The following is a 27,718-nucleotide window of genomic DNA, read 5'->3' as shown; positions in this document are numbered from 1 at the left end:
CATCTTCCTGCGTTGTCCCGGCTTTTTGCCACGGCTCAGGAGCCTGGAGTTCGCTTGGCAACTAATCTCAAGAATTGGCGTAGGCATTAGTTTTTACTAAAGCGACTGCCATGTTATCTGACTTCCAAATCCGGAGGGGAAACTAGGATTTAATGGTCAGGTTTTCTCGCCGAAAAGCGAATCAATGGTAAAGATTGTTAAATTCTGCTGCTTAGTGTATGAGGTGATACAACTTGTGTTTTAGATCACAAGGACTAGTAGAAGCAATTAGTAACTAATGCTAAAGCTCTGAGCGCACGTGCGACCCTTGGCTTGGCCAAACACAAAACGTGCGCCCATGCTAACAGGTTAGCGACGTCAAACAGACTGCGTCCCGCCGGCCCCTTGCGTCCACGCGGCGCGGACGCGGCGCTGCGTCACGCCGTGTGTTTGGCCAAGCCTTTAGAAAAACGTGTAGCTGTTTATAAAACCCAGTCTCATCTTTTTATGTTTAGTTTATGCAACAATTCAAGTTTTGTAGGTACATTGATTTTTTACTGACTGTATTTTATCAAAAATTTAAATCCAATCTTGACAATGAATCTATTAAGCTCAAGGTAGCTATTTTTTTGCAGTTAAAAGTCAAATAAAAAAGGCGTTTTCTGAAATCATGTAGGGCTAAAGTCGATTAACTGTGTAGCCTGATATTATAAGTAGTCATGTTTAGCCTTCACAAAACGCCAATTATTGTCTATTGTAGTTTCGTTTTTGTCCCCAAAACCTACACAGCGTTGACATTGCACTCTCGTTTACGATCAAACCGATCAATGTCGGCGCTTAAACGCTCATTTTATGAGTCTTTGTCGTAAACCGATCATTCAGATCACATGTGGATAACGTATTGGCTGGCACGAACTTGAAAAGGGAGTTAGGGACCCGAGGCCATAGTTAGCGTTAGAAAAACTACGGTGATAACACTAACAAGTATATTAAAATCACATTACAACGATGAGATGAGATACAATTTTATTTATAGGAATATGAAATATCCACATCGAAATTTATTCTGATAAAAAACACCTTCAGCTCTATTCAAGAAGACAATTGGTAATTGACATGCTGAAATAAAATTAGAATCCAAATGATTGGTGCGTCTTCTTTACATGTATATGTAGACCATAGGCTCTTATAGTATCGGTATGAAATTAAAATTCTGCTTTTATGGCTCAATAGAAAGTTAACATAGCTTAGGACGCTGGCGAAATCATAGGCAGAACTATCCATATAAGATTGAAACTGTTTATAACGCTGAATACAAAATGTAGGAAGATAAATACCTGCATTCGTCCGACGCTTATGAGAAAAGAAGGCGTCTCTGGTAGCCACACAAGTAACAGCAGAAGTACGGTTGGAGGTGCAGCCATAGACAGAGACAGCGCGTGTGCTGACAGTACCCCGCCTGCCACGAAAGCGAAGAGGATGCCGCAGCTGAAATTAAAAGGAAAATGTGCGTAAAATCTTAAGGCGTTCTTTTTTGGTTTGATAGTGTAAAGCTACTTTCCAGATTGTTTCATAGTCATAAGATCAAGATCAGGATCTAATGATGAGATACGAGATCCAACAAATATCAAAGGAACTCTTCAGATATTATGTATAACGACACCTGTTCAACGTGGCGATGTGAGCATTAAATAGTTTCTCGTGCATTTATTTGTCCGTAGAGTGAAGTACTTCGCAAAGTGGATATTTTGATGGTCTTCATTAATTTCCACTTTTCCCTTCAATTTTTATTTTTTATTTTTTTATTTTTTTTTATTATAAACTGATCGGCGATTGGCCCTAGTCACACCTGATGGAAAGTGAAGACAGGCCATACAATTGTATGGTACCAACCTGAAAAATTCCGTAATGCACTTCTACCAGAAGTGCTGAATCAAGAAGAGACCAGCAACTACCCTGGCTGTTAAGACCACCAACCAGCTAAACTGCAAGTACCTCATAGCCAGAGCCGGTATAGCCCCCAACATTTATTTCAACACAGTATAATGGGGCTAGTGCTAACGCCCCCGCACCCCCTACATCCGCCATTACCCTTGACCGCAGATAGCAAGGATCCTATATAATACCGCTAGCGACCGTATTGGAAGTTCCTACCTGATAAATAGAACGCCCATAGCAGCCAACCCTTTAATAGTCTTCGGCGATATTTCAGCACAGTACAATGGAGCTAGTGCTAAAGCCCCTGTACCTTCTATACTCGCCGCTACCCTGGCCGCCCAGATACCACACGGACCACCACACCACTACGATTTTATTGCAAGTTGTTGAGATACAACTATTTAAACTGCAAATACCTGATAGCCAGCGCGGGCATAGCTGCCAACCCTTTAGTCCTCGGCGATATTTCAGCACAGTATAATGGGGCTAGAGCTAAAGCTCCTGCTCCCCCTGCGCCGGCCGCCACCCTGGCCGCCCAGACGCCGCGCGGGCCGCACCACGCTGCCAGCGACCAGCTCAACTGGAATGGACAAAATTGTACTCGTCCACATAAATTATGCTAAGCGAAGCAGGAGCGATTCTCCATTATTTTTACTACAGTTTTAATAGTTCGTTCACGCTAAGAGTGCAGTAAAATTATCATTGTCCGCCGGTTTAGCGATGCTCACAACCGACTGATTCCTCTGGTTGATTAGACAGTACGCCTTCAACTGGTCACTGTGAACTTGATTTTCTAAGCAGGATTTGACTGAACTCTTAACGCGAATGAACTTATAGGCTACAGAGGTATGCACCTAATCGACCGATAAAGGGGCATCAATAGCGCCACCATAAAGGGATACTCCCTGTGCTTTCTCACCATAGCGAAATATATATTAGAGCACTGAAAGTGGTTATTTTGTACTGTTGATAATTAGATCCAAACTGACTAGTTTTAAACAAGTTTGGAAACAAATCAAATTATTTTATTAAATATTTTGATTTGTGTTTTTTAAGTAGTCACACTACTATATATAAATTAAAAACTGTAATAGATGTCATATATTAAAGAAAAAGTGACGAAGCCCTCCAGTGGTGAAGGCCGGATTCGAACCGGCGTCTTTAGCTATCGCGGCTAACGCCATGAACCCCTAGGCGCCAAAGACGCCTAGTCTTACTAAGATGGCATATAGGTATAGTCGAGAAATTCGGACGGGCACCGCCGTGGCGGGGTGGCCTAGGGGTTCATGGCGTTAGCCGCGATAGCTAAAGACGCCGGTTCGAATTCGGCCTTCATCACTGGAGGGCTTCGTCACTTTTTCTTTAATATATGACATCTATTACAGTTTTTGACTAGTTTTAATTAACATTTGATCGCTCTTCTCTTCTCTGAAGGTTCTTCAACAAAATACCTGCGCGACACCAGGCCGTGTTGAAAAATTAGCTTGTCCGAAAGTTACTCACAATAAAAGTAGCGGCGACGCCTCCTGCCCCAGCCCGCCTGCCGCGGGCGTCGGCCAGGAAGGCGAAGAAAGGCGCGGTGGGCAGCGCGACGAGGCACGGCAGCGCGGCCAGCCACGCGCCGCCCGCCAGCGCCTCGCGTCCTAGCACGCCCGAAACCCAGCCCGTGCTGCAGCCGTGCGTAAAGCAGGAGAGATTGTCTGAAAAAAAATTGGTTGTACTTGTAAAAAAATCCTCGCTTCGCGCTCCTATATTCTGGGCGCCTAAAATGCACCTCATAGTAGAAAGTCGGGTCTAGCCCGACGTTCGGAGCGCGCTTCGATAGCTCTTATAAAGTGCAAAAAAAAAGAATAGTCAATCCAACATCTCCGTCATGACACCATAAAATTACATGTCAACTTCAACTTCTGTGCCCAAAAGTTACGAACATTGGCAAAACGACAAACGGGTTAACTTTGGGGGACAAAGAGCCTCTTAACTTTGGGGGACAAGAATACTTTTGTTTTACATTGTGTTTATCATTCGGGCACATTAAATGATGTTGCGTCTGGCTACTAAAATTGTTGTAAGTACCCATACAGAAAAAAACATAAACATAATGCTTCTTATGTGCGATACATTTTTCTACAATTTTCCCTGTTCCTTCTCTAAATGGCTCTTTAACAAAACGTTCCGACTATAAGAGAAGTTGCCAGAACGGAAAGATACGAACGGGACGTCGTTGCGTGCATAGGACTAGAAGCGATATAGAGATGATTTACTAAAGCATCGTGCACTGAATAGAACTTCTGCGAAGGGACATTTATCTAATGACTAAGGGTCAAAAACTTTTATAGTATGAGTTAGGGTTATACGACTTTTCTTTGCACATCATAAAATAAATGGAGTCTAAAGGCTATTTTCTTGCCTTTAGAAGTTGCATGTTTCAACCTCTTCTTAAAAGCAGTATGATTAAAGCCTCAGTAAAAGTACCTTCAAATGGGTTAATTAGGGGACAGATGGAGTAAACAATTTATTTTCACTATGTTCTAATCTAACTAGTTGAAAAACTGACTCATAGACTGGTAAATCCTAATTCAAAGATTGTAAAAACTACACTACACTGTCAAAAACGTTCATATAATCAGGGAATATTTCCTTTGTCTAATGTTAGCTGGGAACAGGACCGGATCCCCAGTTAAGTACCCCACTTGACCCCAAATAATCCCAATACGTTAACTTTCGTATTGTCCACATGAAAGACGCTAGTTTTACCGGACGTTTATGACCCGTTATGACTTTTTTTTTTTTTTAATAACCTGTAGTATCCCACTGCTGGGCAAAGGCCTCTCCCTTAGATTTCCATGACTCCCGTTGTTGAGCTGTTTCCGGCCAGTTATTAGTGAAGGTGTCTAAGTCGTCCCGCCATCTCCGCCTGGGCCTGCCACGTCCGCGCTTCTTTTGCGGCATCCACTTGGTGGCTATACTAGCCCACCTATCCGGATGACTATCACATAAAATTTTTGCTGCGACGGACATAACTCACAAGGCAATAATAGAAGTGGAAAATGCAGAATGCGACAAACTTTGTGGACCTCTGGCCGAGATCCAAGAGCCAATTAAAATTAAAGAAACTTCAAACAAGTCCTATAATAAAAGCCAAGGTTTATTTAACTAACGAAAGTCAAATTTGTAAGAAAATAAACACCAGTCATAAAAACTCTCATATCCGAGTACCTACGGAAGTATAAATCAGAAGGAAGTAATAATAATCGAAAGTAATGAGTTTAGCGCCTGCGCAAACCGGCGTTTTTACGAACGGTTTATTCGTAGGAGCTGAATCGCAACGTACACGTTAATTATTAAATATTTTATCGTCGTCTTTTAAAAATTCACCTTAGGCGGCTTGCACCTTGTACCCTCCTTAAGTATCTTAGCAGTTATTTACAATGAAAATTTAAATTTAAATGGTGTTGACTATACTCTTGAGGAACTAAAACTTAGCCTGTGACAAAATTTGTCACAGCCTAAGTGAGGGCTAAGCTAAGCTTTACACTGACATTTAATGTCAGTGTAAAGCTTAGCTTAGCGCTCACTTAGCCCTCTTCTGCCTTAGAAGTAAGGAATCAGTGTAACATTAGTAGTTTGTACTGCTACTGATACCGAATTGGCGCGGATGAGGGAATGCGCTCCGCTCCAGCACTTTCACACCATTAAAAATGAAATACTATTTAGGCACTACACATATTTCGAACTGACTATTGGATCACAGCATATAACGTCCGTTTATACACGAAAGTCCAAGATTAGAGTCCGATTCATAACGATTTGTTATAATGGTTAACTGGTTTTGATACGACCTTACAGACCGCTCACGCTGAATGGTGCAGGCGCAATTAAGTAAAAGTCATGAGTGATAAGCACGTAAATCACCAAGACGATCGTCAAGGTCATACTTATTAATACAATTTAGTAAATTACGTGTCATTTTACGTATAGATATAGATACGGGTAGATAGATACGTATAGGTATAGACTACGTACAGTATAAAACGATAATAACAAATTGTTAAATACAAGGCTCTATAGACTTATATTGACCGGGATATAGACCGTGATTACCTTTTGTATTATTTATGACGCAGTTACATGCATCATGTTCACGGGTGACAAATAACACCGCATGGGTGGTTGTTCAATATAAGTCTAGTAAAACTAACCGTGAATCATTCAAAACACACAAGGCTCTCAAGATATGTGCCATCCCTAGCGTTAAAATACCGCGCGGTAAAACGCTAGTATAAGTTTATACTAGCGTTTTACCGCGTACCTATGAAGTAGTAAGTCAAACTATGCGCCGTAAGCAAGTGTCGATAAACTCGTGCGTTTAAAACTCTACTACGTACTAGTATGAAGGTGTTCTTACAAATAGCCGCCGACATAATCCGCCGCACCGACCCCCGCCATCGCTTCGACGCGGTCCTCTCGACGCGATTCCTGAAACAAAACTTCTGAATTAGCCTCATTTCTTTAATGCAGTGGTGCAGAACCTTAATTTCAATGACACCATCACCACCAGGTAAGCTCTTTTCTGCGGCTTGTATCCGGCCTTCACCACTGGAGGGCTTGGCCACGTTTTCTTTATAATATGACATCTGTTTCAGTGTAATTACTTAAACCGGACAAGTGCGAGTCGGACTCGCCCACCGAGGGTTCCGTACTTTTTAGTATTTGTTGTTATAGCGGCAACAGAAATACTGTCACAGTGCAAGAGATACAGCCTAGTGACAGACAGACGGACAGCGGAGTCTTAGTAATAGGGTTCCGTTTTTAGTTTTTACCCTTTGGGTACGGAACCCTAAAAATACAAGTCAAAACATTGAATAAAACCATTTGATTTGTTTATAAAGTTGAATTTGACGAGTTAGGTACGTATTCAAATATTGAAATGAGTTTGAGGGTGAAATTAACATAGAATCCGCCAGTAACTCTTAAAACATTGTAGTATTTTTAGATAACTTTTGCCTACCGATTCGTGGTAATCAGTGGTAATCAAAAATATATAAACGCACTACAATTTGAAGATACGAGTAAAATCGTGTTAAGGTAAAAATCTGTATCCAGAAGTCCTGTACTAGTACGGAGGAATCGTTTCCTGCTCTTATGAACAACATGATCTAAAGTTAAAATTGTACTTAAAGGAAATAAATAAATAGAAAATAGAAAATTGAGAAGTACATAGACCCGCTGCAATTTTTTTGCTAAACAAAATTGGCCCTTATGACTGAGTAAGACAGTTGATCATGTGAGACTAGAGAAAACAGTTCGAATGAGAGGAGTAAACCAGAGGACTGCGTCTCACTCGCACTAGTAACAGTATTGTCATAAATTACCTTTTTGTAAAGTTGGCATTACGGCCTAATAACATCATTGCTTCCTTAATCAAAACGATGATATCCTCTAGTTTGACTTCTCTTTTATCCGGTCATACTTTTTTGACGAAGTAGGTACGAGTACCTAATACATTCTCTGTCCGGATAGGGATAGGTTCGTGCTCCGTATCAATTGCCAAAGCGTACATAATACGATTTTTTTATCTCATTTAAAGGTACGTGATGAGAATAGTAGATTATTAACCAAGGGATGAAAGGCACTCATTTCTGCCGAGGTTTTTTTTTTTTTTTTATTTATTCTATATTAAAATCTTACATTACATCATACAGAAAAGTGCCGTGAAACCCTATCGAGTTTGTATCGACACTGCATTCGTGGATACATTTTAATGTTTATTTGGTTTTACGTGGTTATTTGGCGCTCGAAAGCAGTGAGAGCGCCATAGTCCGAGGCTGAAATGATGCCTTTCACCCGAGTTAAACACTACTTTTCATTTGAATACGAGGAAAGTTTATTTTAAAAACATAACTAAGTATTCATTTTTATAGTATTTCTTGAGGGTAAGTACTTTCAATTAACAATTTAGGCAAAAGTATCGTTATTTATGGAATGGGGAGTTAAATATCAGAATGGACATTTTATAATAAATTCATCCCAAATTTCAAAATAGAAAAAATCGTACTTGGAACTTAAAATGCTCTAGTGCAAAGATGTATCATTTCCGCACACCTTTTTAGAATAACAATGACCCTCTTTCAGAGCATGAGAAATTAAAATATAGTAGTTTATGCAACTGATACATAACGAGAGGGTTAAAACACAAGTATCGTTTTCTGAAACGAGCGTCAGCGAGCTTCATAATAGAATCACATGAGTGTACCTGTAAAATATCTAAAGACTATAGATATTAAAATAATCCAATTAAAAATAAATTTGAACAAATACAGAAACAAACTACTCATATTTTCAACTAAAGGATGACTCACGTTAGACCGGCCCGTGGCCGGACCGGAGCTTCCGGCGCTTCGTTTTGGAAGGCATCACGTGATCACCTGTCATGTCATAGAAAAGTAAGCGCCGAAAGATCCGGCCCGGTCTAACGTGAGTCATCCTTAAAATGTAAATTACAAACAATTTTTCACAATTCTGTTTTCGTAACAGCAAAAAAGTCAAAAAACCAACAAACAATGACAACAGTAATGGCGGCAATTCGATCCTCCGTCAAGACGAATGTTTTTTATAAATTATAGACAAACGAATATTCTCATGACACTCGGGGTCAAATGTCGTGCGGTATATATTAAAAAAACATACTAAATTGACGTTTCGTTTCGATAACTGTTTTAATATCTATGGATACTAGAATAGGGACCCACTTGAGTTCACCCAGACAGCTGTTCCAAATTTAAACTCATAACCTTACAAAAATCTATAACGTAATAACATTAAAGTACAGATTTTACCTACTACCACAGATAAGAAAGTTCTCATAGTAAAATTGGTTGTAATAATGCTGGTCGTTTCCTACGGTTTCTGAACGCATTTTAGAGCAGTAACGTATGTGCGTAGATAAAATAACAAATGGTAAGTACGCTGAAAATGGTTTGATTTTAAATGGCAGCGTATTTACGACCGGAATACTCGTGCCGTGATTAAATTAACAAGGAAAATTAATCTAATAACGCTTATTATACGCCTTGTTCATTTGACATTGATCAAATTCGGTTAAATCCGTGTAATTTTCACTAAAATGGAGCACTAAATCTGAATTTTTGCTAATACCAGTAATGTTTAAGTTGATTTGCATGATTGCGAATTTCTGAGAAAGATTAGAATAAGTTTAGGAAGGAAGAGTTTAGGGGGAGGTAGGAATAAGTTTTAAAAACAGATACTTAATTTCAGTCAGAGTTGCTAAAGCGTGCGATTCTTTATACCCGTGGGATTTCGTTCTTATTATTGTCACGCTGACAAGGTACGAAGTGGCACAGGAAACCACGCAATTCCTTCACCGTATTGATATAAATTTCAAAATAGAAAAAATCGTACTAAGAACTTAAAATGCTCTAGTGCAAAGATGTATCATTTTCGCACACCTTTTTAGAACAACAATGACCCTCTTTCAGAGCATGAGAAATGAAAATATAGTAGTTTATGCAACTGATACATAACGAGAGGCCTTAAAACACAAGTGTTGTTTTATGAAACGAGCGTCAGCGAGTTTCATAATAGAATCACACGAGTGTTTTAAGGCCTAATTATGTACAGTTGCATACACTACTTTATCTACACATATCATAAGTACTCTAAGATGGGTTCAGAAGCCGTAGAGAAATGACCTGCATTGCTACTAGTGCTACCTGTAAAAGGCTGTAAAATATCTAAAGACTATAGATATTAAAATAATACAATTAAAAATAAATTTGAACAAATACAGAAACAAACTACTCATATTTTCAACTTAAATGTAAATTACAAACAATTTTTCACAATTCTACTTTCGTAACAGAAAAAAAGTCAAAAAACCAACAAACAATGACAAAGGTAATGGCGGCAATTCGATCCTCCGTCAAGACGAATGTTTTTTTTTTTATTATAGACAAACGAATGAAGTCCCTATTATCATGACACTCGCAGGATCAAATGTCGTTCGGTATATATTAAAAAAACATACTGAGTTGACGTTTACTAGAATAGGGAACCCCTTGAGTTCCGACAGCTGTTCCAAATTTAAACTCATAACCTTACAAAAATCTATAACGTAATAACATTAAAGTACAGATTTTACCTACTACCACAGATAAGAAAGTTCTCATAGTAAAATTGGTTGTAATAATGCTGGTCGTTTCCTACGATTTCTGAACGCATTTTAGAGCAGTAACGTATGTGCGTAGATAAAATAACAAATGGTAAGTACGCTGAAAATGGTTTGATTTTAAATGGCAGCGTATTTACGACCGGAATACTCGTGCCGTGATTAAATTAACAAGGAAAATTAATCTAATAACGCTTATTATACGCCTTGTTCATTTGACATTGATCAAATTCGGTTAAATCCGTGTAATTTTCACTAAAATGGAGCACTAAATCTGAATTTTTGCTAATACCAGTAATGTTTAAGTTGATTTGCATGATTGCGAATTTCTGAGAAAGATTAGAATAAGTTTAGGAAGGAAGAGTTTAGGGGGAGGTAGGAATAAGTTTTAAAAACAGATACTTAATTTCAGTCAGAGTTGCTAAAGCGTGTGATTTTTTATACCCGTGGGATTTCGTTCTTATTATTGTCACGCTGACAAGGTACGAAGTGGCACAGGAAACCACGCAATTCCTTCACCATATTGATATAAATTTTAAGTTTACTGTGCGCAATTCAGCAACTGGCTGAGTTTTCCAATTCTTTTTTTCATAAGATAATCACATAAAAAAACAGGGGCATAGTTGTTTAATTAATAATGGACAAAGGCGTAGTTTTAAACTGCATTAATGTATTCCCCAGTAGCATTTATACGTCATTATGACGTAATAATGCCGTCATTATGTCGTCGCTGACGTCATTTTGCTACCTTGCGTCAATTTACATTACCAGTCGTGTTATATTTAATGACCACCTTAACGAATGGCCACTAAGGAAACTACTGTAAATTAGCAAGAAAGAAGAAGTAGGTAGGATTTAAGGCGATGTATAGTTAGGTAGTACCCTGGTCTGACCTGGTCTTTAACGGAAGCTCAGAAGTTCAAACTCGGAGTTTGCCAGAGCTATGGAGCGCAGCATATTAGGTGTAAAATTAAGGGATCGAGTCCGAAACACCACGCTGCGCTCTAAGACTCAAATAATAGACGTAGCTCGGAAAGCGGCTAAGTTGAAATGGGACTGGGTTGGTCATGTCTGCCGAAAGTGCCGAATGCCGGACGACTTGTGGGCCAAGTTAACCACGGAGTGGGAGCCCCACGAGTCTAACCGGGCACCCGGCAGACCTCGTCGGCGATGGCGGGATAACTTGGACTCCTTTTTGAAAGGCTGGCCAAGCAGATATAGCACTAAACAGAGACGAGTGGAAAAAGAGGGGGAGGCCTTTGCCCAGCAGTGGGACACAGTGGGCTCTGAATAAATAATATAAATAATAATATACCCTTACAAGATTTGAGTCGGCCTTCACCATGTTGCGGATTTTCACTGGAACTGATTTGTATTATTGGCAACGGAATCTTTACTGACAACAGACGTTGAAAGTCATCGAATGTCGCCGATGCAAACACAACGAAAATATTTCGCATTTATGAACTATGTACAAAAATGCCAAAAGATTGTCAAAGATAAAAGAAAAGTATTCTGGATACAATAAAACATTTACATCAATAAAAGGACGAAGGATGGCGTAGCATTATAATAAGCAATGTTTCGAAAGGAGTCGTTGAAATGACCGGCACTGACATTTATTTGACTACCTACATGATGTATGCACATTATTGCCATAATTTTATTGTGTAAGTTGCTTGTAGCGATACTACCTTAGGGCTCCTAAAAATAAAATCTTGCTAAGCTGACTACTCTCGTGTCTAATCTTTATTTTATAATTGTCATTTTATATAAAGTATTAGTTATTAAAGTGCATTTTGTAGCAACAGTTTAGAAATAAACTGCATCGCTTCGAGGCGACAACTTCGGTGAAACTGAAAAAACTTGTTTAGAACTAAGCTCCGTTGGAAACCTCAAACCGCAAAGTTCACCGCCAGTATATCACTCGTACTTACGGCTTTTTAGCTTAAAACCAGGGATACACATAGGCGACAAATGTCTTGACCGTGACAAGTGTCGCCAACGGGGTCTCTGTTGTTTCTCATAAAGTTTTCTCACAATGTATTGTTTGTCCGAATTTTCGTTAGTCGTAATTTGGTTTCTCTCAGAAACGCGTAACTTTTCAGGATTGGCATAAAACAAACCTAACCTAACCTATCTACAGGATAACCTTACGAAAATCCTGAAATGTTAACGATTTCAGAATTATGACTAATGATAATCTGACAATCATTACATTATGACTTTCAATAATTATGTCAAACAACGGAATCTCTCGCCAACGACGTCGAAGTAGCGCAAAGTTAAACTTCGCTCGACGTGTCGTCAGTGTGTATCATATGTCGTGAGACTGTGAGTCGTGAGACAGGCCTGACGTCGTTAAGCGACATAAAGAATGACTCACGTTAGACCGGGCCGTGTCCGGGCCGGAGCTTCCGGCGCTTCGTTTTCTATGGAAAGCACCACGTGATCACCTGGCATGTCATAGAAAAGTAAGCGCCGAAAGCTCCGGCTCGGACACGGCCCGGTCTAACGTGAGTCATCCTTAAGTCGCTCGACTTCGTGGTGACTCGTGTCGCTGGATATTTGTCCCCTAGTGTATCCCCGGTTTGAAACGCTACGTAACAAAAACTATTCGGTTCGCTAATCGACTTAACGTCTCTATATATGTACAGTATTTTTTGGTAACATTAATACCTAAAGTTGACGTACGGATGTCAACTGCAGTTAGCATCCGAACGTCACCTTAACCAAAAACTTAAAATTACGTAAAAACGAAAAGCTGTATTCAGGATTAACATTTATTAACCGTGGGTGATTATATCCTGGAATACTGTTACATAAACAAATAATTTACGCAATCACATATTATTTCTGAATTGAATATTTCCAATAACACGACATCATTCCGGTTTGGGTCGCAGTTTTGATATTTGAGAGGCAATCTTTTACATTGTATATATATCTGTTCTATTTGCAGCGGCGATATGCCCAGAAGGCGAAAGGAATCGCAGTGCATCCGCAGTTGCTATGATAAGCTACTGAAAGAGAGTTGCGGTGACAGCCACTCAAGTTGAAGTCGCAGGGTTGTCACTTGCACTTTACGATTAACTTCGTAGTTCGTAGAGTGAACAAGTAGTTAAGATTCACATCACTCTGATGTCATCTTCCTTCTTCAATTTTTGTTTCGTTTTACTAAATGCAAAATTCAAATGGGCAATCAATATTGTAAAATTAAATGTTTAAACGATAATGTCTGGTTAACTATCGAAAGCTTGAATTTTCTATATCCGAAGCTTCATTTGCCAATTCTTAAATTGAGCAAATGCGTTTTTTTTTTTTAGTTTTCAGATGGGTCACAAATCTAACCTAAATTTTTTTCAACTTATGAAAATTTGATGGTTTTAAAAACCCTTTGGGCAAATGAAGACTACACAAATAAACCCGTCAGCAGACATCGTGTCAGTAGACTTTTTTTGAGATTCTAATACGATAATATATCTATTTACAGTTTATTCTATCATATCCAGTACAATACATACCTACATTTCCCGGCTACCACATATCCTTTTCAATACCATTCGTTATTCGTAGTACGTAAGCAAAGGCGACATAAACCCACGAGAGACCAAACTTATCCATAACCCCACACAAATTTCACTTAGAGAATTTCACTTATCATCTTCCGAACGTTGTTATTGGAAAATAAACTTTGCCATCTATGACATAAAGTTGATATTTATTGAAGGAACGCAGATCTTTAGATGTTTGTCGGTTATCTCTAGAGACGAAGCGACATTGTTTCGAAGATAACTTTTCCAATCATTTATTCAATTGACATGAGGTGCAACCCTAGCTTATTTTAAACAGTCAATTTCGAATCTTGTTTCGTCGTAATAAGGTAAAATATGCATATTTTCCTTCGAGTTCAATCTTAAAAAGGTGCTATGAATATGGAATTTAAGAAACTTTGTTAAGGGAATCTAATAATCCTGCAAAATTGTTTTGAGTTTAAGTATCCCTATAAATATTATAAATCTCTTCGTTACGCTTAAACCCCTAAGCCGATTTACATGAAACTTATCATAGTTTCAGGCACAAGAACATAGGATAGTTTTTAAACAATCATCAGTATCATCATCATTCCACGCAGGCAGTGGTGGGCAGAAGCTTACTTAGTCTCACTATTGAATGATCAATATAAAAAAGTGCAAATCGCTTAATTAGTGCTTAATTATATGAAATAATCTAGGTGCATTGCCTAGAACCTGAAACAAATCGTCTGTTTTACTACAGTTGTTTTTTAGGTCCAGTAATAATTACATAATGAAAAAATGAGCATGGCCCGACACGCTATTGGCTAGTATTGGGTAGTAGTGGCTTTGCTCCAAATTATAAAACATTTCTGTATTGTAAAAGCACCTTTTTACCTTTAAAACTTAACTATCTATATCAGTTGCATTTTTGACTGCACAGAACCTGAGGTCATATTCAATGAGGGAAATCCGGCAGCGCTTAAAATACGGCGAAATTCAGACGGAACCAGACTAAAGTGTGAACTATTACATACAATTTAGGTGAAATTCTTAGTTTATAATCTAAAAACCGGCCAAGTGCAATTCGGACTCGCGCACTAAGGGTTCCGTACCATTACGCAAAGAACGGCAAAAAAATCACGTTTTTGCATGCTCCCACTTAAATATTTATTTTATTCTGTTTTTATTATTTGTTGTTATAGCGGCAACAGAAATACATCATCTGTGAAAATTTCAACTGTCTAGCTATCACGGCTCATGAGATACAGCCTGGTGACAGACGGACAGACAGACAGCGGAGTCTTAGTAATAGGGTCCCGTTTTTACCCTTTGGGTACGGAACCCTAAAAATAGTAGACTACTTAAAAAACACAATTATTAAAATTTCCAGCAGGAAACCATTTTACAAAAACAAAAACAAACAATTCTGAACGGGGATGAACGTATACTAGTAGAGAGCTCATATTTGAGAGGAATTATTGGGAGGGTATACAGGATGCGCTGCATTTTCCCCGCTTCGCTCATTTACATGGAATACATTTGGGTTGTTTTGACTCATATTAAGTTTAACTTGAGAATCTAGGTTGAGCACTTTCGATACCTATACTGGCTATACTAACGCTTAAAGTGAAGTGGGTCCAGGCAGCAAGTTTTGCATTGAAAGACGCCATAAGCACAAAATAGGTAATAGTACTAGGTACAGAAGATTCACTCAAACAAAACGCGTCTATTACGACAGATATGACCGCTACGTGGCGCATGCGCGAACAGTACTTTCCGTAGCGGTGCGCGGCAATTACTATGGCTAGACCTCAGAACTGGGGGCGGCCGCATGTACTTGTAGCGGCGCGACGAAATCGCGGAGTGGCACGCCTGTCGTAAGCCATAACCATTCTTATCGATTTATATCCACTCAATATTTTCCGTGAATAGGTAGGTACTCATTTCGAAAAGCGTAATTTGGCAGTTTTCCAAAGACATGACCAAATGGTGCCCTATGGCCGTTACGAGCTAGCATTAAGGGGATCCCATGCCCCAATGACCTTCGATTTGAATCCCTTAGTTTTCTAATGTTTTTTGTAGCTTATTATATTAACAGCAACAGCTTTAAGCAATATAGTATCCCATATTTACTTCAAAGTTCATTGTTTTCGAAATATTTGGCATCAAAGTTAAACAATTTTAGGCCAAAAAACTGGTTTTCTGGCCATAACTTTTGTGTTAATTAGTTTAAAATTAAAACCTTAGACAAATTTTTAGAGACGTCTAAGACGAACCCAAATATGTAGATTTCGTATAAGTAAGATTTTTTACAGCAATCGAGATACGAAAAAAGTGTTTTTTTAAACAATGTTTAAAACAATCATAAATAAATAAGTATTCATTTTTTTCACAATCCGGTAGAAAAAAATGGAGATAAAAGATTGAAGAACCGATAGCCGCTTGTCTTATAATTCTATATGTAGTGCAAGAGTAGGAGATACGATTCAAAACTTGTCAAAAATCGATGAAAACCTCAGGTAGCCCCTTAAAACAAACTGGATTCGTCTAATGAAATAATGTCCAAGCAAAATCATAAAGTTTTCAATTATTCTTTAAAACAAATGCAAATTTGCCTTCCAAACTTTTTGTTGTAACTTGCATCGCGCGGCATAAAAAGGATAAGTTTTAAGTCTTTCTAGCCGTCCTAGATCCGCAGCGAATTTAAAGCGAGGTTTAGACTAGCAAGAACTTGCATGCAATTTTCGTTACATTTCGGTATCTGATCAAACTTTTGAATACAGTTTACTTTACTTTAGTACTCGGCAATGTAACTTAAATTGCATGCAATTTCTTGCTAGTCTAAACCTCGCTTAATAGCGTTTTTAGGATCCATTAGGTAAGGAACCTTCACATTGTCGCCTTTTGCTTTTCGGCTTTTGTTTAAGATTGGGGTCTTAGGCGTAAAAATCACTTGCGAAAATTCATACTATACCATCGCCAACACTGCTAACTGACAGTTCGTAAACTTTATTACAAAAGGCATAAGGTCTATGGACAGTTAAAAGTGTTGCTGTTTGTACAAGTAGGCCTAGGTACAGTAGGTATCTCGCCGCGAGATAGACTACCCGTCTTTTACAAACTGTATGAATTAAAGGGGGACGGGTAGTCTATCTCGCGGCGAGATACTGTCGCGCCAATCATTTGCTAGCCCGGCTGATATAGATATAATATGTTACGTCAATGTTCATGGCACGTTTCATGTAATTGTATGGCGGCGGCTAGGTTCGTGTGACTTTAGAAACCAGTAATTTGGCATGGCTATTACATATCAATCACGCGATACTTCCATAGTTTATAAAGTAGTGTTTTCTAATTATAGGTATGGAACCCTCGGAGCGCAAGTCTGACTTGTACTTGGTTGGTTTGTTTTTCTTCAACTCCTGGTTTGAGTTGTAGTTGTCAAAAATAATAGGGATCTTGGACAACTACAGCAAGAACGCTATTTAATCGTATTATGACAGCATTAAATTGAAAATAATTGTAATGTTAATATTTGCATCTTCTATCAATTGCTTTTTCTCTGTGTCCCAATCAAACAAGTCGTTTTATAATGAAGTTAAAAAGAAATCTATTAAGAGCAATAAGTCTTCGTTTCTTCTCGAAAGATACTTATTGTCTTTGTTAATTAATGTTGTCAAAGTTTTATTTTAAAATTTTATGTTTTGCGTTTTAAAACATGTTATGTAGAGTGCACCGAAAGTACTAAAACCTGTTAAGTTATTATTTTGTACTGGCAAGAATTTGCTTTATGGTTTACTCTATGTTTACTCTTTGGTTTTACTCTGAAAAATAAACTGTCATGTGAAAACGCTAATCGCATTTCTTATTTATTATTTTATTAATAAATACAATCTACCTCAGTGTATAAACCCAAAAGGTTATGGGCATTAAATAAATAAAGCGAAAATGCTATAAGAAAGCCTAGCGGCAAAAATAAACAAGGTAAGATATTGCGAATATTTTCAGCCACAACGGCGAAATAAAACAAAAGATGTCGACTTCGAATCACAGCGTAATTTCACAACTAGATGACAAACAGAGCTTTTCCAACTGGAAATTTAGAATTAAAATATTATTCGAAGAAAAAGGCATAGCTAAAGTATTAAGCGATGAACCGCCGACAAAGGCAAAAGACAAAGACAAAGCAAAACTTGGAGAAATATTCGAAAGAAAGAGCATTTTCAATAAATTATATTTAAAAAAGAAATTGTTGACTCTAAAATGTGTCGGGAACTTACAAGACCACTTTCTAAAATTCGACTCTATTATAAACGAAATGGAAGCCGCAAACTGTAAACTAGATGAAAGTGATAAAGTCACTCATTTATTACTAACTTTACCAGATGCATATGAAACCGTCATTACAACATTAGAAACTATGAGCTCAGATAAAGAAATAACCGAAGAATTTGTAAAGAGCCGACTGTTAGACGCCGAACTAAAGAATAACGGTAAACAATCATCATCGCAACCCGAAGTGACATTTGTAGCCTGTTTCAAATGTGGAAAACGAGGCCATAGAACTACTGATTGCTACTCCAACAATTTTAATCAACAGAGAAGTCGAACTCCTTATCGCGGCACAAGCTCTTGTAGAGGCCAGAGCAATTATAGAGGAAGATCATACCGAAGTGCACCAAGGGGCACAAGAGGTTCATACAGAGGACAAAGCCCACAGTATTTGACAGACAAAGTAGCATTTATAGCAATGGCCGCAATAGAAGATACAGATGACTTCATTTTAGACTCAGGAGCGTCGAACCATATGCTAAAGAAAGAATGCGAAAAATATGTGACTGAAACTAAAGAAATGCCAATACCAGTTAAAATAGAAATCGCCAATGGAGAATACTTGATATCACGAAGAAAAGGAATTGTAAACGCCAAATACCAAAATTTAGAAATTGAAATTGAAGTGCTAATGGTTGATGGATTGAAACATAATTTATTGTCAATTAATAAACTTACTGAAAAAGACTTTGAAATCACCTTCAAGAAAACAAATGTAGAATTACAGAAAGGCGATATTAATATAAAAGGAAACAAATACAACAGCTTATATTTACTGAAACTAGATCTTATTGAACTCGAAAACATTGAAGAGGCCCACTTTACAAACGATAATAATGACCTATGGCATAAAAGGCTTGGTCATATTAATTATAATGATTTAAAACTATTGAACCTACCAGTACCGAGCAAGATCTGCGATACTTGTGTTGAAAGTAAGAGTACACGAAGAAGTTTCTACTATCAGAAAAGCAAAACAAAAGAAATTGGAGATCTAATTCATTCTGATGTGTGTGGACCAATCGATCCGATTGGTATATACGGGCACAAATATTTTCAGGTTCTGATTGACGACTTTTCACATTACCTTGTCGTAAGATTACTAAAAACTAAAAATGAAGCAGAAAATAATATAATAAATTTCATTAAATTTATAAAAACCCAGGTTGGACTAAAAACGAAACGGCTAAGAGTAGATAATGGAGGTGAGTTCAGTTCTAATAAATTTAAAGAATACTGTAACAACAAAGGCATTCAAATTGAATATACTACTCCTTACACGCCGCAACAGAATGGGACATCAGAGAGAATGAATAGAAATATTCTAAATAAGGTACGAACCAAATTAGCAGAAACTCTCGTCACTTGATGCGCCATCTGTGGTTGATTTGCCGAACTGCCTAATTAAGTTGCTTCCTACGCCTTAACTCTCGTATTGATCATAATCCTTGTTTAAACGCCATCTGTGAGGATCTATCTGAACTACATAGTTAACCCAAGAACATCTAAGTACGATCATAGAGTATGCCAATTTCGTTAAACACGTCACTGTCATCATAGCTAAGTGGACTAAGTGGCTTACTGACGGTTTTACGTATCGCAAGTGAACCGGGTTCAATCCTCAGCCAGTGTGAACTTTTTGTATTATTGCGATTACATTAAAAACAAAAAAAAATGTCTTCGAAGACTAACATAAATTATTGTGCCAAATGTTCAAAGGAAATTAAATCCAAAGACTACTTAAAATGTCATCAGTGTGGAAGTTATTACGACGTGACATGTACTACGAATGTCAGTCTTAAATTCTTCGACTTAATGTCTAAGTCAGGTAAACAGGCTTGGAAATGTCATCTGTGCCGTAAAAACAGTCCGAATACCACAAAGGCACAACAGAAAAATACGGCTAGGTGCACCAGCAGTGTACGCTCGCCGATAAAAACGCGACTGCGACTGAAAGCCAAAGTGACTCAACCAAGTCCTTCTCCGGAATCGTCTCCAAAATCCGAATCTGACTCAAACTTCGACTCCCAAGAGCATGACGATACTATGCACAGCCTTCCGGACCTACCAACGACGGAGGATGCGCAAGTCCTAGAACTAAAATCGCAGGTGTCAAATCTATCCGTACAGCTGGCCAGCGCACACGAAGAAATCGAGCGTTTAAATGGTACCATCTCAGAAATGACAAAAGATCTCGAGGAGAAACTGAAAAAAATAGCTTTATACAAACAAATTTTAGAAGGAAAAAGTACACCTAAAAAATCATCGAAGAAAAATAACTCAAATCAACTCACGACTGATACCTTATTCAGCTGCACTTCTCAGGAAACTGTTTCCCGTGCTCCCATCACGCAAGCAGATATTACCTGCACACCAGAACCTCCTACACAAGACTCCTTAAACAACTCCGCTGCTAATTTCGAGGCTACTCCTGCCGCGAGCGTCGAAAATGAAATTTTGCCCGAATTTAAGACTAATGTCGACACTGGAAATGACCATGAATCCTCTACGTCTGCCACACAAGTCTCCTTCAACAGTTCGACTACCGTGGAAATTGAAAATTCAGTCAAAATCAACAAACGAAAAGTGTTAATTTTTTCCGATGGAAAATGTGTATTTTTACGCAGATATCTTCAAAACCATCTCGGTGATTCACACATTGTTACGGCCATGGTAAAACCAGGAGCATCAACAGACAAACTTTTAGAATCTTGTGTAATTTTGTGTAAGGATTTTACCAAGTATGACTATGTGATTATAATCAGTGGCCAAAATGATGAAAGCCTCATGAAATTGCAGGCAACTCTTTATAATTGCATGGAGCGATTATCTCACACTAACATTTTACTTAGCGATGTATACATTAACATAAATCGCAATGTTCCTAGTATTAGCGAAATGTATAAGTTGCTGTGTTTTGAATATAAACAATGGTCGTATTTTATAAGTCCTTATGACGATTCTTCACATTCTTTTAGAACTAGGAAATTTAAATTAAGTTCAGCATTGTTAAATCGGATACTTAGTCTTAACTATAAGTACGAATACTATACCTTTAAGAACACTCAAACAAAACCGGAATTAGACGAAAATATTGTAATCAGAAAACCAATTGATGTTCATAACGAATGTGATGATTTTTTTCGACTCTAATAATTGCACCTTTTCAGTTTTTCACCAAAATGTTCAAGGTATAAAGTCAAAAATAGGTGAACTAGAAATTTTAACAGACTCCATAAACATAGATGTTCTCTGCTGTTCAGAAACATTTTTAAAAAAGAATGAAGTACACTCACTTCAAATTAATGATTACATGTTGGGTTCACAATTTTGTAGAAGCCGAATGACTCGAGGCGGGGTCTGCATCTATGTAAAAAAATCCATAAGCTTTGTAAATCTTGAATGGATTTCTGCTCTGTCCAAAGAGTTGCACTTCGAAGCTTGCGGCATTTTAATACCTGACCTAAACTGTATAGTGGTGTGTATATACAGAAGCCCCGATAGCGATATATTCTTTTTCTTTGAAAGGTTGGAAGTTTTACTTGACAAATTAACACTGCGTTCTCGTAATTTTAAGCGCAAAGTAATTTTGGCAGGTGATTTTAACATTAATTTACTAAGTAACGATTCAGCAAAGCATTCTTTCATGTCTTGTTTAAATAAGTATAACTTTAAAGCCAAAATTATAGAACCGACTAGAATCACGAATACGTCTCAAACGTGCATTGACAATTTGATCTCAAACTTTCGGCAATGCACAGCTAAAGTCTTAAACTTGGGTATATCTGATCACACAGGTCAGATAATTACTTTTCCTACCTCACTTGGCTTCAAAGAGAAATACTGGTTTGTTAAAAGTAGACACATTGATAAGCACATGGAAATTTTTATTAAGTACATTTCACAGACAAAATTCTCTGATGTATTCGAGAAACAGGACCCCAACAGTGCTTATCAGACATTTATTGATATGTTTAAGTTAATATTTGACTTAACAATACCTCTCGAAACTGTTCGTAAGACGTACAAGAGTAATCCTAACTGGAAAACGAGAGGTATCGTAAAGGCAAGTAAAACCAAGCGTAAAATGCACTTGTTAACTCAGAGGTACAAAAATATCCAGATTTTGACTAATTATAAGATGTACTGTAAACTGTACAAAAAAGTGATACGTCGTGCAAAAATGATCACAAATGATAAATTCATCTACAACAGTGCCAATAAATCTAAAGCTTCATGGGCACTGATTAAGCAACATACTTCTTCCGTAAACCCTCTGCAGTCAATGATAAAAAAAGTAATGAATGATGGAATTAGTATATCGAATCCCTCAACGATAGCCGAAACTTTTAACCATTTTTTTCTTAATCAAAATTCGAGTAAAGCTGCTTGTGATAAATCTTATAAATGTATTTCCCAAACCGTCTGCAAAAGCATTTTTCTAAACCCTGTTGACAAAAATGAACTGAAGAACATTGTAAACTCGTTAAGCAATAAAAAAAGTGTTGGTCACGACTCTATTCCAGTACAAGTAATTAAAGCTAGTATTGATTTTATCGCTGATCCTTTGATACACATTTTAAACCTAACTCTTGAGACGGGAATATTTCCTGAAGATTTAAAAAAAGCCTTAATTAAACCTTTACATAAAAAAGGTGAGAGGGATCAAATTAATAATTACAGACCGATTGCTCTGCTTCCAACTTTTTCGAAAATCTTCGAGAAAGTTATTTACAGTAGATTATTTAGCTTCATACAAGCAAACAAAATACTTAATTCAAACCAGTTCGGATTTCAGAAGGGAAAATCTACATCATTGGCAATATTTAAGATTTTTATGCACATATGGGATCAGATTAACAATAAGAGACCATGTTTTGCTCTTCTGTTAGACCTGTCTAAAGCCTTTGATTGCGTGGTTCATAATACTGTTTTACGTCAATTAGAAAATTTAGGAATACGAGGAAATGCTCTGAAACTTTTCAAAACTTATTTATGTAATAGGAAGCAGGCGACAGTTATTGAATCGTTTAATAGTTTAACAAAAACCATAGAGCAGGAGCAATCAGACTTTGAAATTGTCAATGTAGGAGTTCCGCAAGGAAGTGTATTAGGTCCGCTTATTTTTCTAATTTATATTAACGAATTACCCAAAATTGTCAATGAATTATGCGTTCTATTTGCTGATGACGCTACACTTTTATTTTCAGGATCACTAACTGATGAGCAACTTGAACACAATATAAACAACACACTAGGCACTGTAATTGAATGGCTGAAAACACTAAACCTTAATGTTAACTTAAACAAAACAAAACTCGTTCAAATTAGAAATTATAGAACTTCACCTATGTCTATCACCGTAACACAAGAAGCGGTGCCAATAGAACAAGTGGACAGTGCTAAATTCCTAGGAATTACAATAGATTCTCATCTCAATTGGAAGTCTCACATTGCTGATTTAAACTGTAAAATTGCAAAAGCAGCTTATGCCTTATCTATACTCTCTGAAACATGTTCAGAAAATGTAGTTAAGAGCGCATACTATGGAAATGTACATTCACAACTCACTTATGGCATAATTTATTGGGGTGACTCTGTTGATGTTCTTACTACATTCAGGTTACAAAAAAGATGCTTACGAAACATGTTTCACTTGCACCACCGTCACTCAGTTAGAAATGTTTTCAAGGAAAAGCAGATTTTGACTCTAACTGGAATCTATATACTCGAGCTTTGCCTCTTTGTAAAGCGCAATGGAGAGTATTTCACAAAACTGTCCTCAATTAATGATAACTTGCGCGTGCAATATAAATATAATTATCGTATCCCAAAGGTGAACAATAAGCTTATGGATAAAAGTGCCTACATTGCAGCAATAAAAGTTTTTAACAAGTTGCCTGTTGAAATAAAGTCAGTCGAATGCAAACAATTTAAAACCATTCTAAAAAAATGGCTTATTAGTAGAGTGTTCTACAGCATGAAAGAATTTGACGCTTATGACAATAGTGCATGCATGTATTAATTTTGTTATTTAGTTATAGGTTAGTCTTAAGTATATTGTACGTCCGTGATGGACAAACTGTTGAATCCTAAATGTATTATTACCAACATCGTACACAGTTATACAATAAATATTATCTTATCTTATCTTATCTTAAACAAAGTTACCAAAATGTATTTGGAGTGAAGCAGTTACAGCATCAGCTTACGAAATAAATAGAAGTCCAACTGCAGCGTTAGATGGGGAAGCACCAGCAACGATATGGTACGGTAATAACAATCTAACAAAACTAAGTGTCTTTGGAAGCCAAGCATGGGCTGTAACACTACCCAGACCAGCAAAGATAGAGCCAAGAGCTAAGAAATATATAATGGTTGGATATAGTGGCTCGGGATATAGACTTTACGATCCTAGAGAAAATAAAGTAATAATATCCACAGATGTTAAGTTCAACGAAAACGAGACTTCATTTAAGAATGAGAAAAGAGAAGATAATCAGCGAAACTTTATACCACACATGAATGAAGATGATGAAGATGAAATTGAAGTAAATATTGAAAATATAACAGACAATAATGAAGTATACGAACCAATAGACGAGTTAATCGATGAAAACATGGAAATTGAAACAAATATCGAAGACAACAATATACGATACTGCAGAAGAAAATAATAATAATGTAAATGATACAGATATAGAAAAAGAAGATAATAACGTATCTGATATGAACATGCAAGAACAGGTACATGAAACTACAAGATCCGGAAGAAAAGTAAATAAACCTAGTCATTTAAATGATTATGAAACTTATATGGCATATTGTTTAACAAGTTGTGAAGATCCACTTACATATGAAGAAGCAATTAAAGATAGAGAATGGAAAGAAGCTATCGAAAAAGAAATAAATTCATTAAAAAAGTTGAATACTTGGGAAGAAGTAGAAGCTCAAGGCAAAAAAGCGATAGATACAAAATGGGTCTTTAGGACCAAAGAAAGCGGTTTAAAGAAAGCTATACTAGTAGCAAAAGGATTCCAGCAAAAAGACAGTTATTTTGGGAACAATTATTCACCAGTAGCAAGGATGAATACAATTAGAATGTTTTTAGTACACGCCGTACAAAATGATTATAAAATTTGTCAAATGGACATACCAACAGCTTTCCTCAATGGAGTGTTGGAAAATGAAGTATACATAAAAGTACCCGAAGGCGTTAAACTTGGCAAAAACAAAGTACTAAAATTAAAGAGAAGTCTATATGGATTAAAAGAAAGCCCAAAATGCTGGAACGAAAGACTGAACAACTTTATCATAAATGATATAGGACTAAAACGGTCTCAACACGATTTTTGCTTGTACTACAACGACAAAGTTTGGATGTTAGTATTTGTTGACGACATACTAATAACAGGAGAAGAGGAAGAGATAAAGAGAGTAAAGATGGAATTGTTTAAAGAATTCCAGGCCAAAGATTTAGGCCCTATGAATAAATTTCTTGGAATAGAAATAAGTAGATCAGATGAAGGAATGAAGATTACCCAAAGCAAACAAGTGGAAAAATTGCTTGATAAATTTAAAATGACAGAATGTAATGGAGTTAAAACACCGATGGAAAAAGATTCCAAAATTAGAACGACCAAAGATGTCAATAATGTGATAGACGTCCCCTACAGGGAGATAATAGGAAGCCTTATGTTTTTGGCAACAGTAACTAGACCAGACATCAGTTATGCTGTGTCATATTTAAGCCAATTTCTGGATAAACCAGACATACAATGTTGGAAACAAGCTAAGAGAATCCTAAGATACCTAAAAGAAACAAAAGATTTCGGGCTGACTTATACAAAGAATAATAATAATATAGAAGCATACTCAGATGCAGACTGGGCAGGCCAGAAAAATGATAGGAAAAGCACAAGTGGAAGTGTAATCATGTACAATGGCAATGTTATCGGATGGCACTCGAGAAAACAGCACTGTGTCTCCTTGTCAACGGCCGAGGCAGAGTACGTTGCGCTGGCCACCACATGCACTGAGGTAATAAATATAAAAGGACTAGCAAAGGACTTCGGTAAGTGCTTAACCCCCACCATTTTCGTAGACAACATGGGAGCAATCGCCATGTCAAATAGCTATGAAAATAGCAAACGTGCAAAGCACATTGATATTAAATTTCATTTCGTCAAAGACTTAGTGAAGAACAAAACCATAACATTGTATCATGTAGACTCATACAATAATTCTGCTGATATGTTGACAAAAGTACTGTCAGCAGAGTTATTTGCTCACAATAGAGCCCTACTTAATATTTATTAATGTAAAAGTTGTTAGTTTAACAAATGTACGATTATAAATGTTTTAAACATGTACGATTATAAATGTTTTAACTCTTGCCACATTTATAATCGAGGAGGAGTGTTAAGTTATTATTTTGTACTGGCAAGAATTTGCTTTATGGTTTACTCTATGTTTACTCTTTGGTTTTACTCTGAAAAATAAACTGTCATGTGAAAACGCTAATCGCATTTCTTATTTATTATTTTATTAATAAATACAATCTACCTCAGTGTATAAACCCAAAAAAACCTTGTTCCTTAATTATTCAGTGCAAAAACACTGTGGGGTTGAGAAATAATGGTTGCGTGATAAGTGCCCAACACTCACTTAACTCAGCACGGTACAAGCGCGCTACATAGACAAATTCATAGTAAATACAGTTAATTTCTACAGCCTGTATTCTTGATACGATCGTATAATCATAAGATAATTTAGTTTAGTTTACACCACAATGAACACACTTTCATAGGTTTTACAAAAAAAAAATACGTATAAAATAATTCAGCAAGTAATGTATCGCTACTTTAGTTTCACTCAAATTGTCGCAACTACGTCAAAACTGTCACATATGATCACGTTGTCCGACAGTATACTCGTACAATACCACTCAAAAACATTAAAAATTAAAACTTCTTGCAGAATCGTTTCATAACACTATTTAAAACCTACGTCTCGTTTAAGTTTGCAGCTATATCAAAAATACACGCAGTATAGACATAGAATATAAAGGCGGGATTCCATCAGTGTATGGCACTGTGCGGCACAAGCATATGCATATTTATGCAGTACAAAATTTTTGTGACGCACAGTACCACACGCTGGTGGAATCCTGGTTTAATAGTTATTCTAATTCTAAGTTGATATGAGTATAAGTGACCCTTGATCAGAGAGATCTTTGAGATGAAAATTCTATATTCCATGCATGTCTTTACACTCTTTACTCGGCACGCCACCAGGAGCACATAACTAACCAGAGTATCCGCTAAGCTAAGTTTCAACGGGTAAAGAGCACAAAAGAAAGAATAAGATAAAATAAACAAATGTACAATTGTACAATAAAGTGATTTACTACTACTACTACTAAAATTCAGCTTTGACTGCTTTCAGTTGTATTTTATCTGCACGTATAAGCTTTTTACATGTTTATTTTAGCTTCAAAGGGTTCTGTTTTTTAAATATTCATAAGCTGTAATGCACGTTGCAAAAATGTACAAGTGGAGGTCTTAATTCTTTAAAGCATTTTCTACCACTTAACTATATGACCCATATTTAAGACCCATGATAGATTTTTATAATTGAATTAGGTACTCTATGAACAGAATACCTCGCAAACCTTATGGCTCCGCCATTTTGGAAAATTTCCAAGAACTCAAACGACAAAAAAAGCCACAGAAATAAATTACCTACGATTCTAACCTATGATCCG

At 37.0% G+C, this 27,718-nt stretch overlaps 1 protein-coding gene across 1 annotated transcript in view; it reads right to left on the bottom strand.

Annotated features, from left to right (window-relative positions):
- Window positions 1–27,718, bottom strand: part of LOC134751045 (facilitated trehalose transporter Tret1-2 homolog) — a 67,046-nt gene that overhangs the window by 3,577 nt on the left and 35,751 nt on the right. Inside the window, exons 2-5 of the mRNA XM_063686380.1 lie at window positions 6,323–6,393; window positions 3,421–3,617; window positions 2,334–2,497; window positions 1,317–1,467 (exon numbers count right to left, since the gene is read on the bottom strand). Coding sequence (XP_063542450.1) covers window positions 1,317–1,467; window positions 2,334–2,497; window positions 3,421–3,617; window positions 6,323–6,393 — 583 coding nt within the window. The remainder of the gene's footprint in view (window positions 1–1,316; window positions 1,468–2,333; window positions 2,498–3,420; window positions 3,618–6,322; window positions 6,394–27,718) is intronic.

Source organism: Cydia strobilella, chromosome 21 (genome assembly GCF_947568885.1).
Source record: "Cydia strobilella chromosome 21, ilCydStro3.1, whole genome shotgun sequence".
Lineage (NCBI taxonomy): Eukaryota > Metazoa > Arthropoda > Insecta > Lepidoptera > Tortricidae > Cydia > Cydia strobilella.
This window is presented reverse-complemented; position numbering and strand designations above follow the sequence as displayed.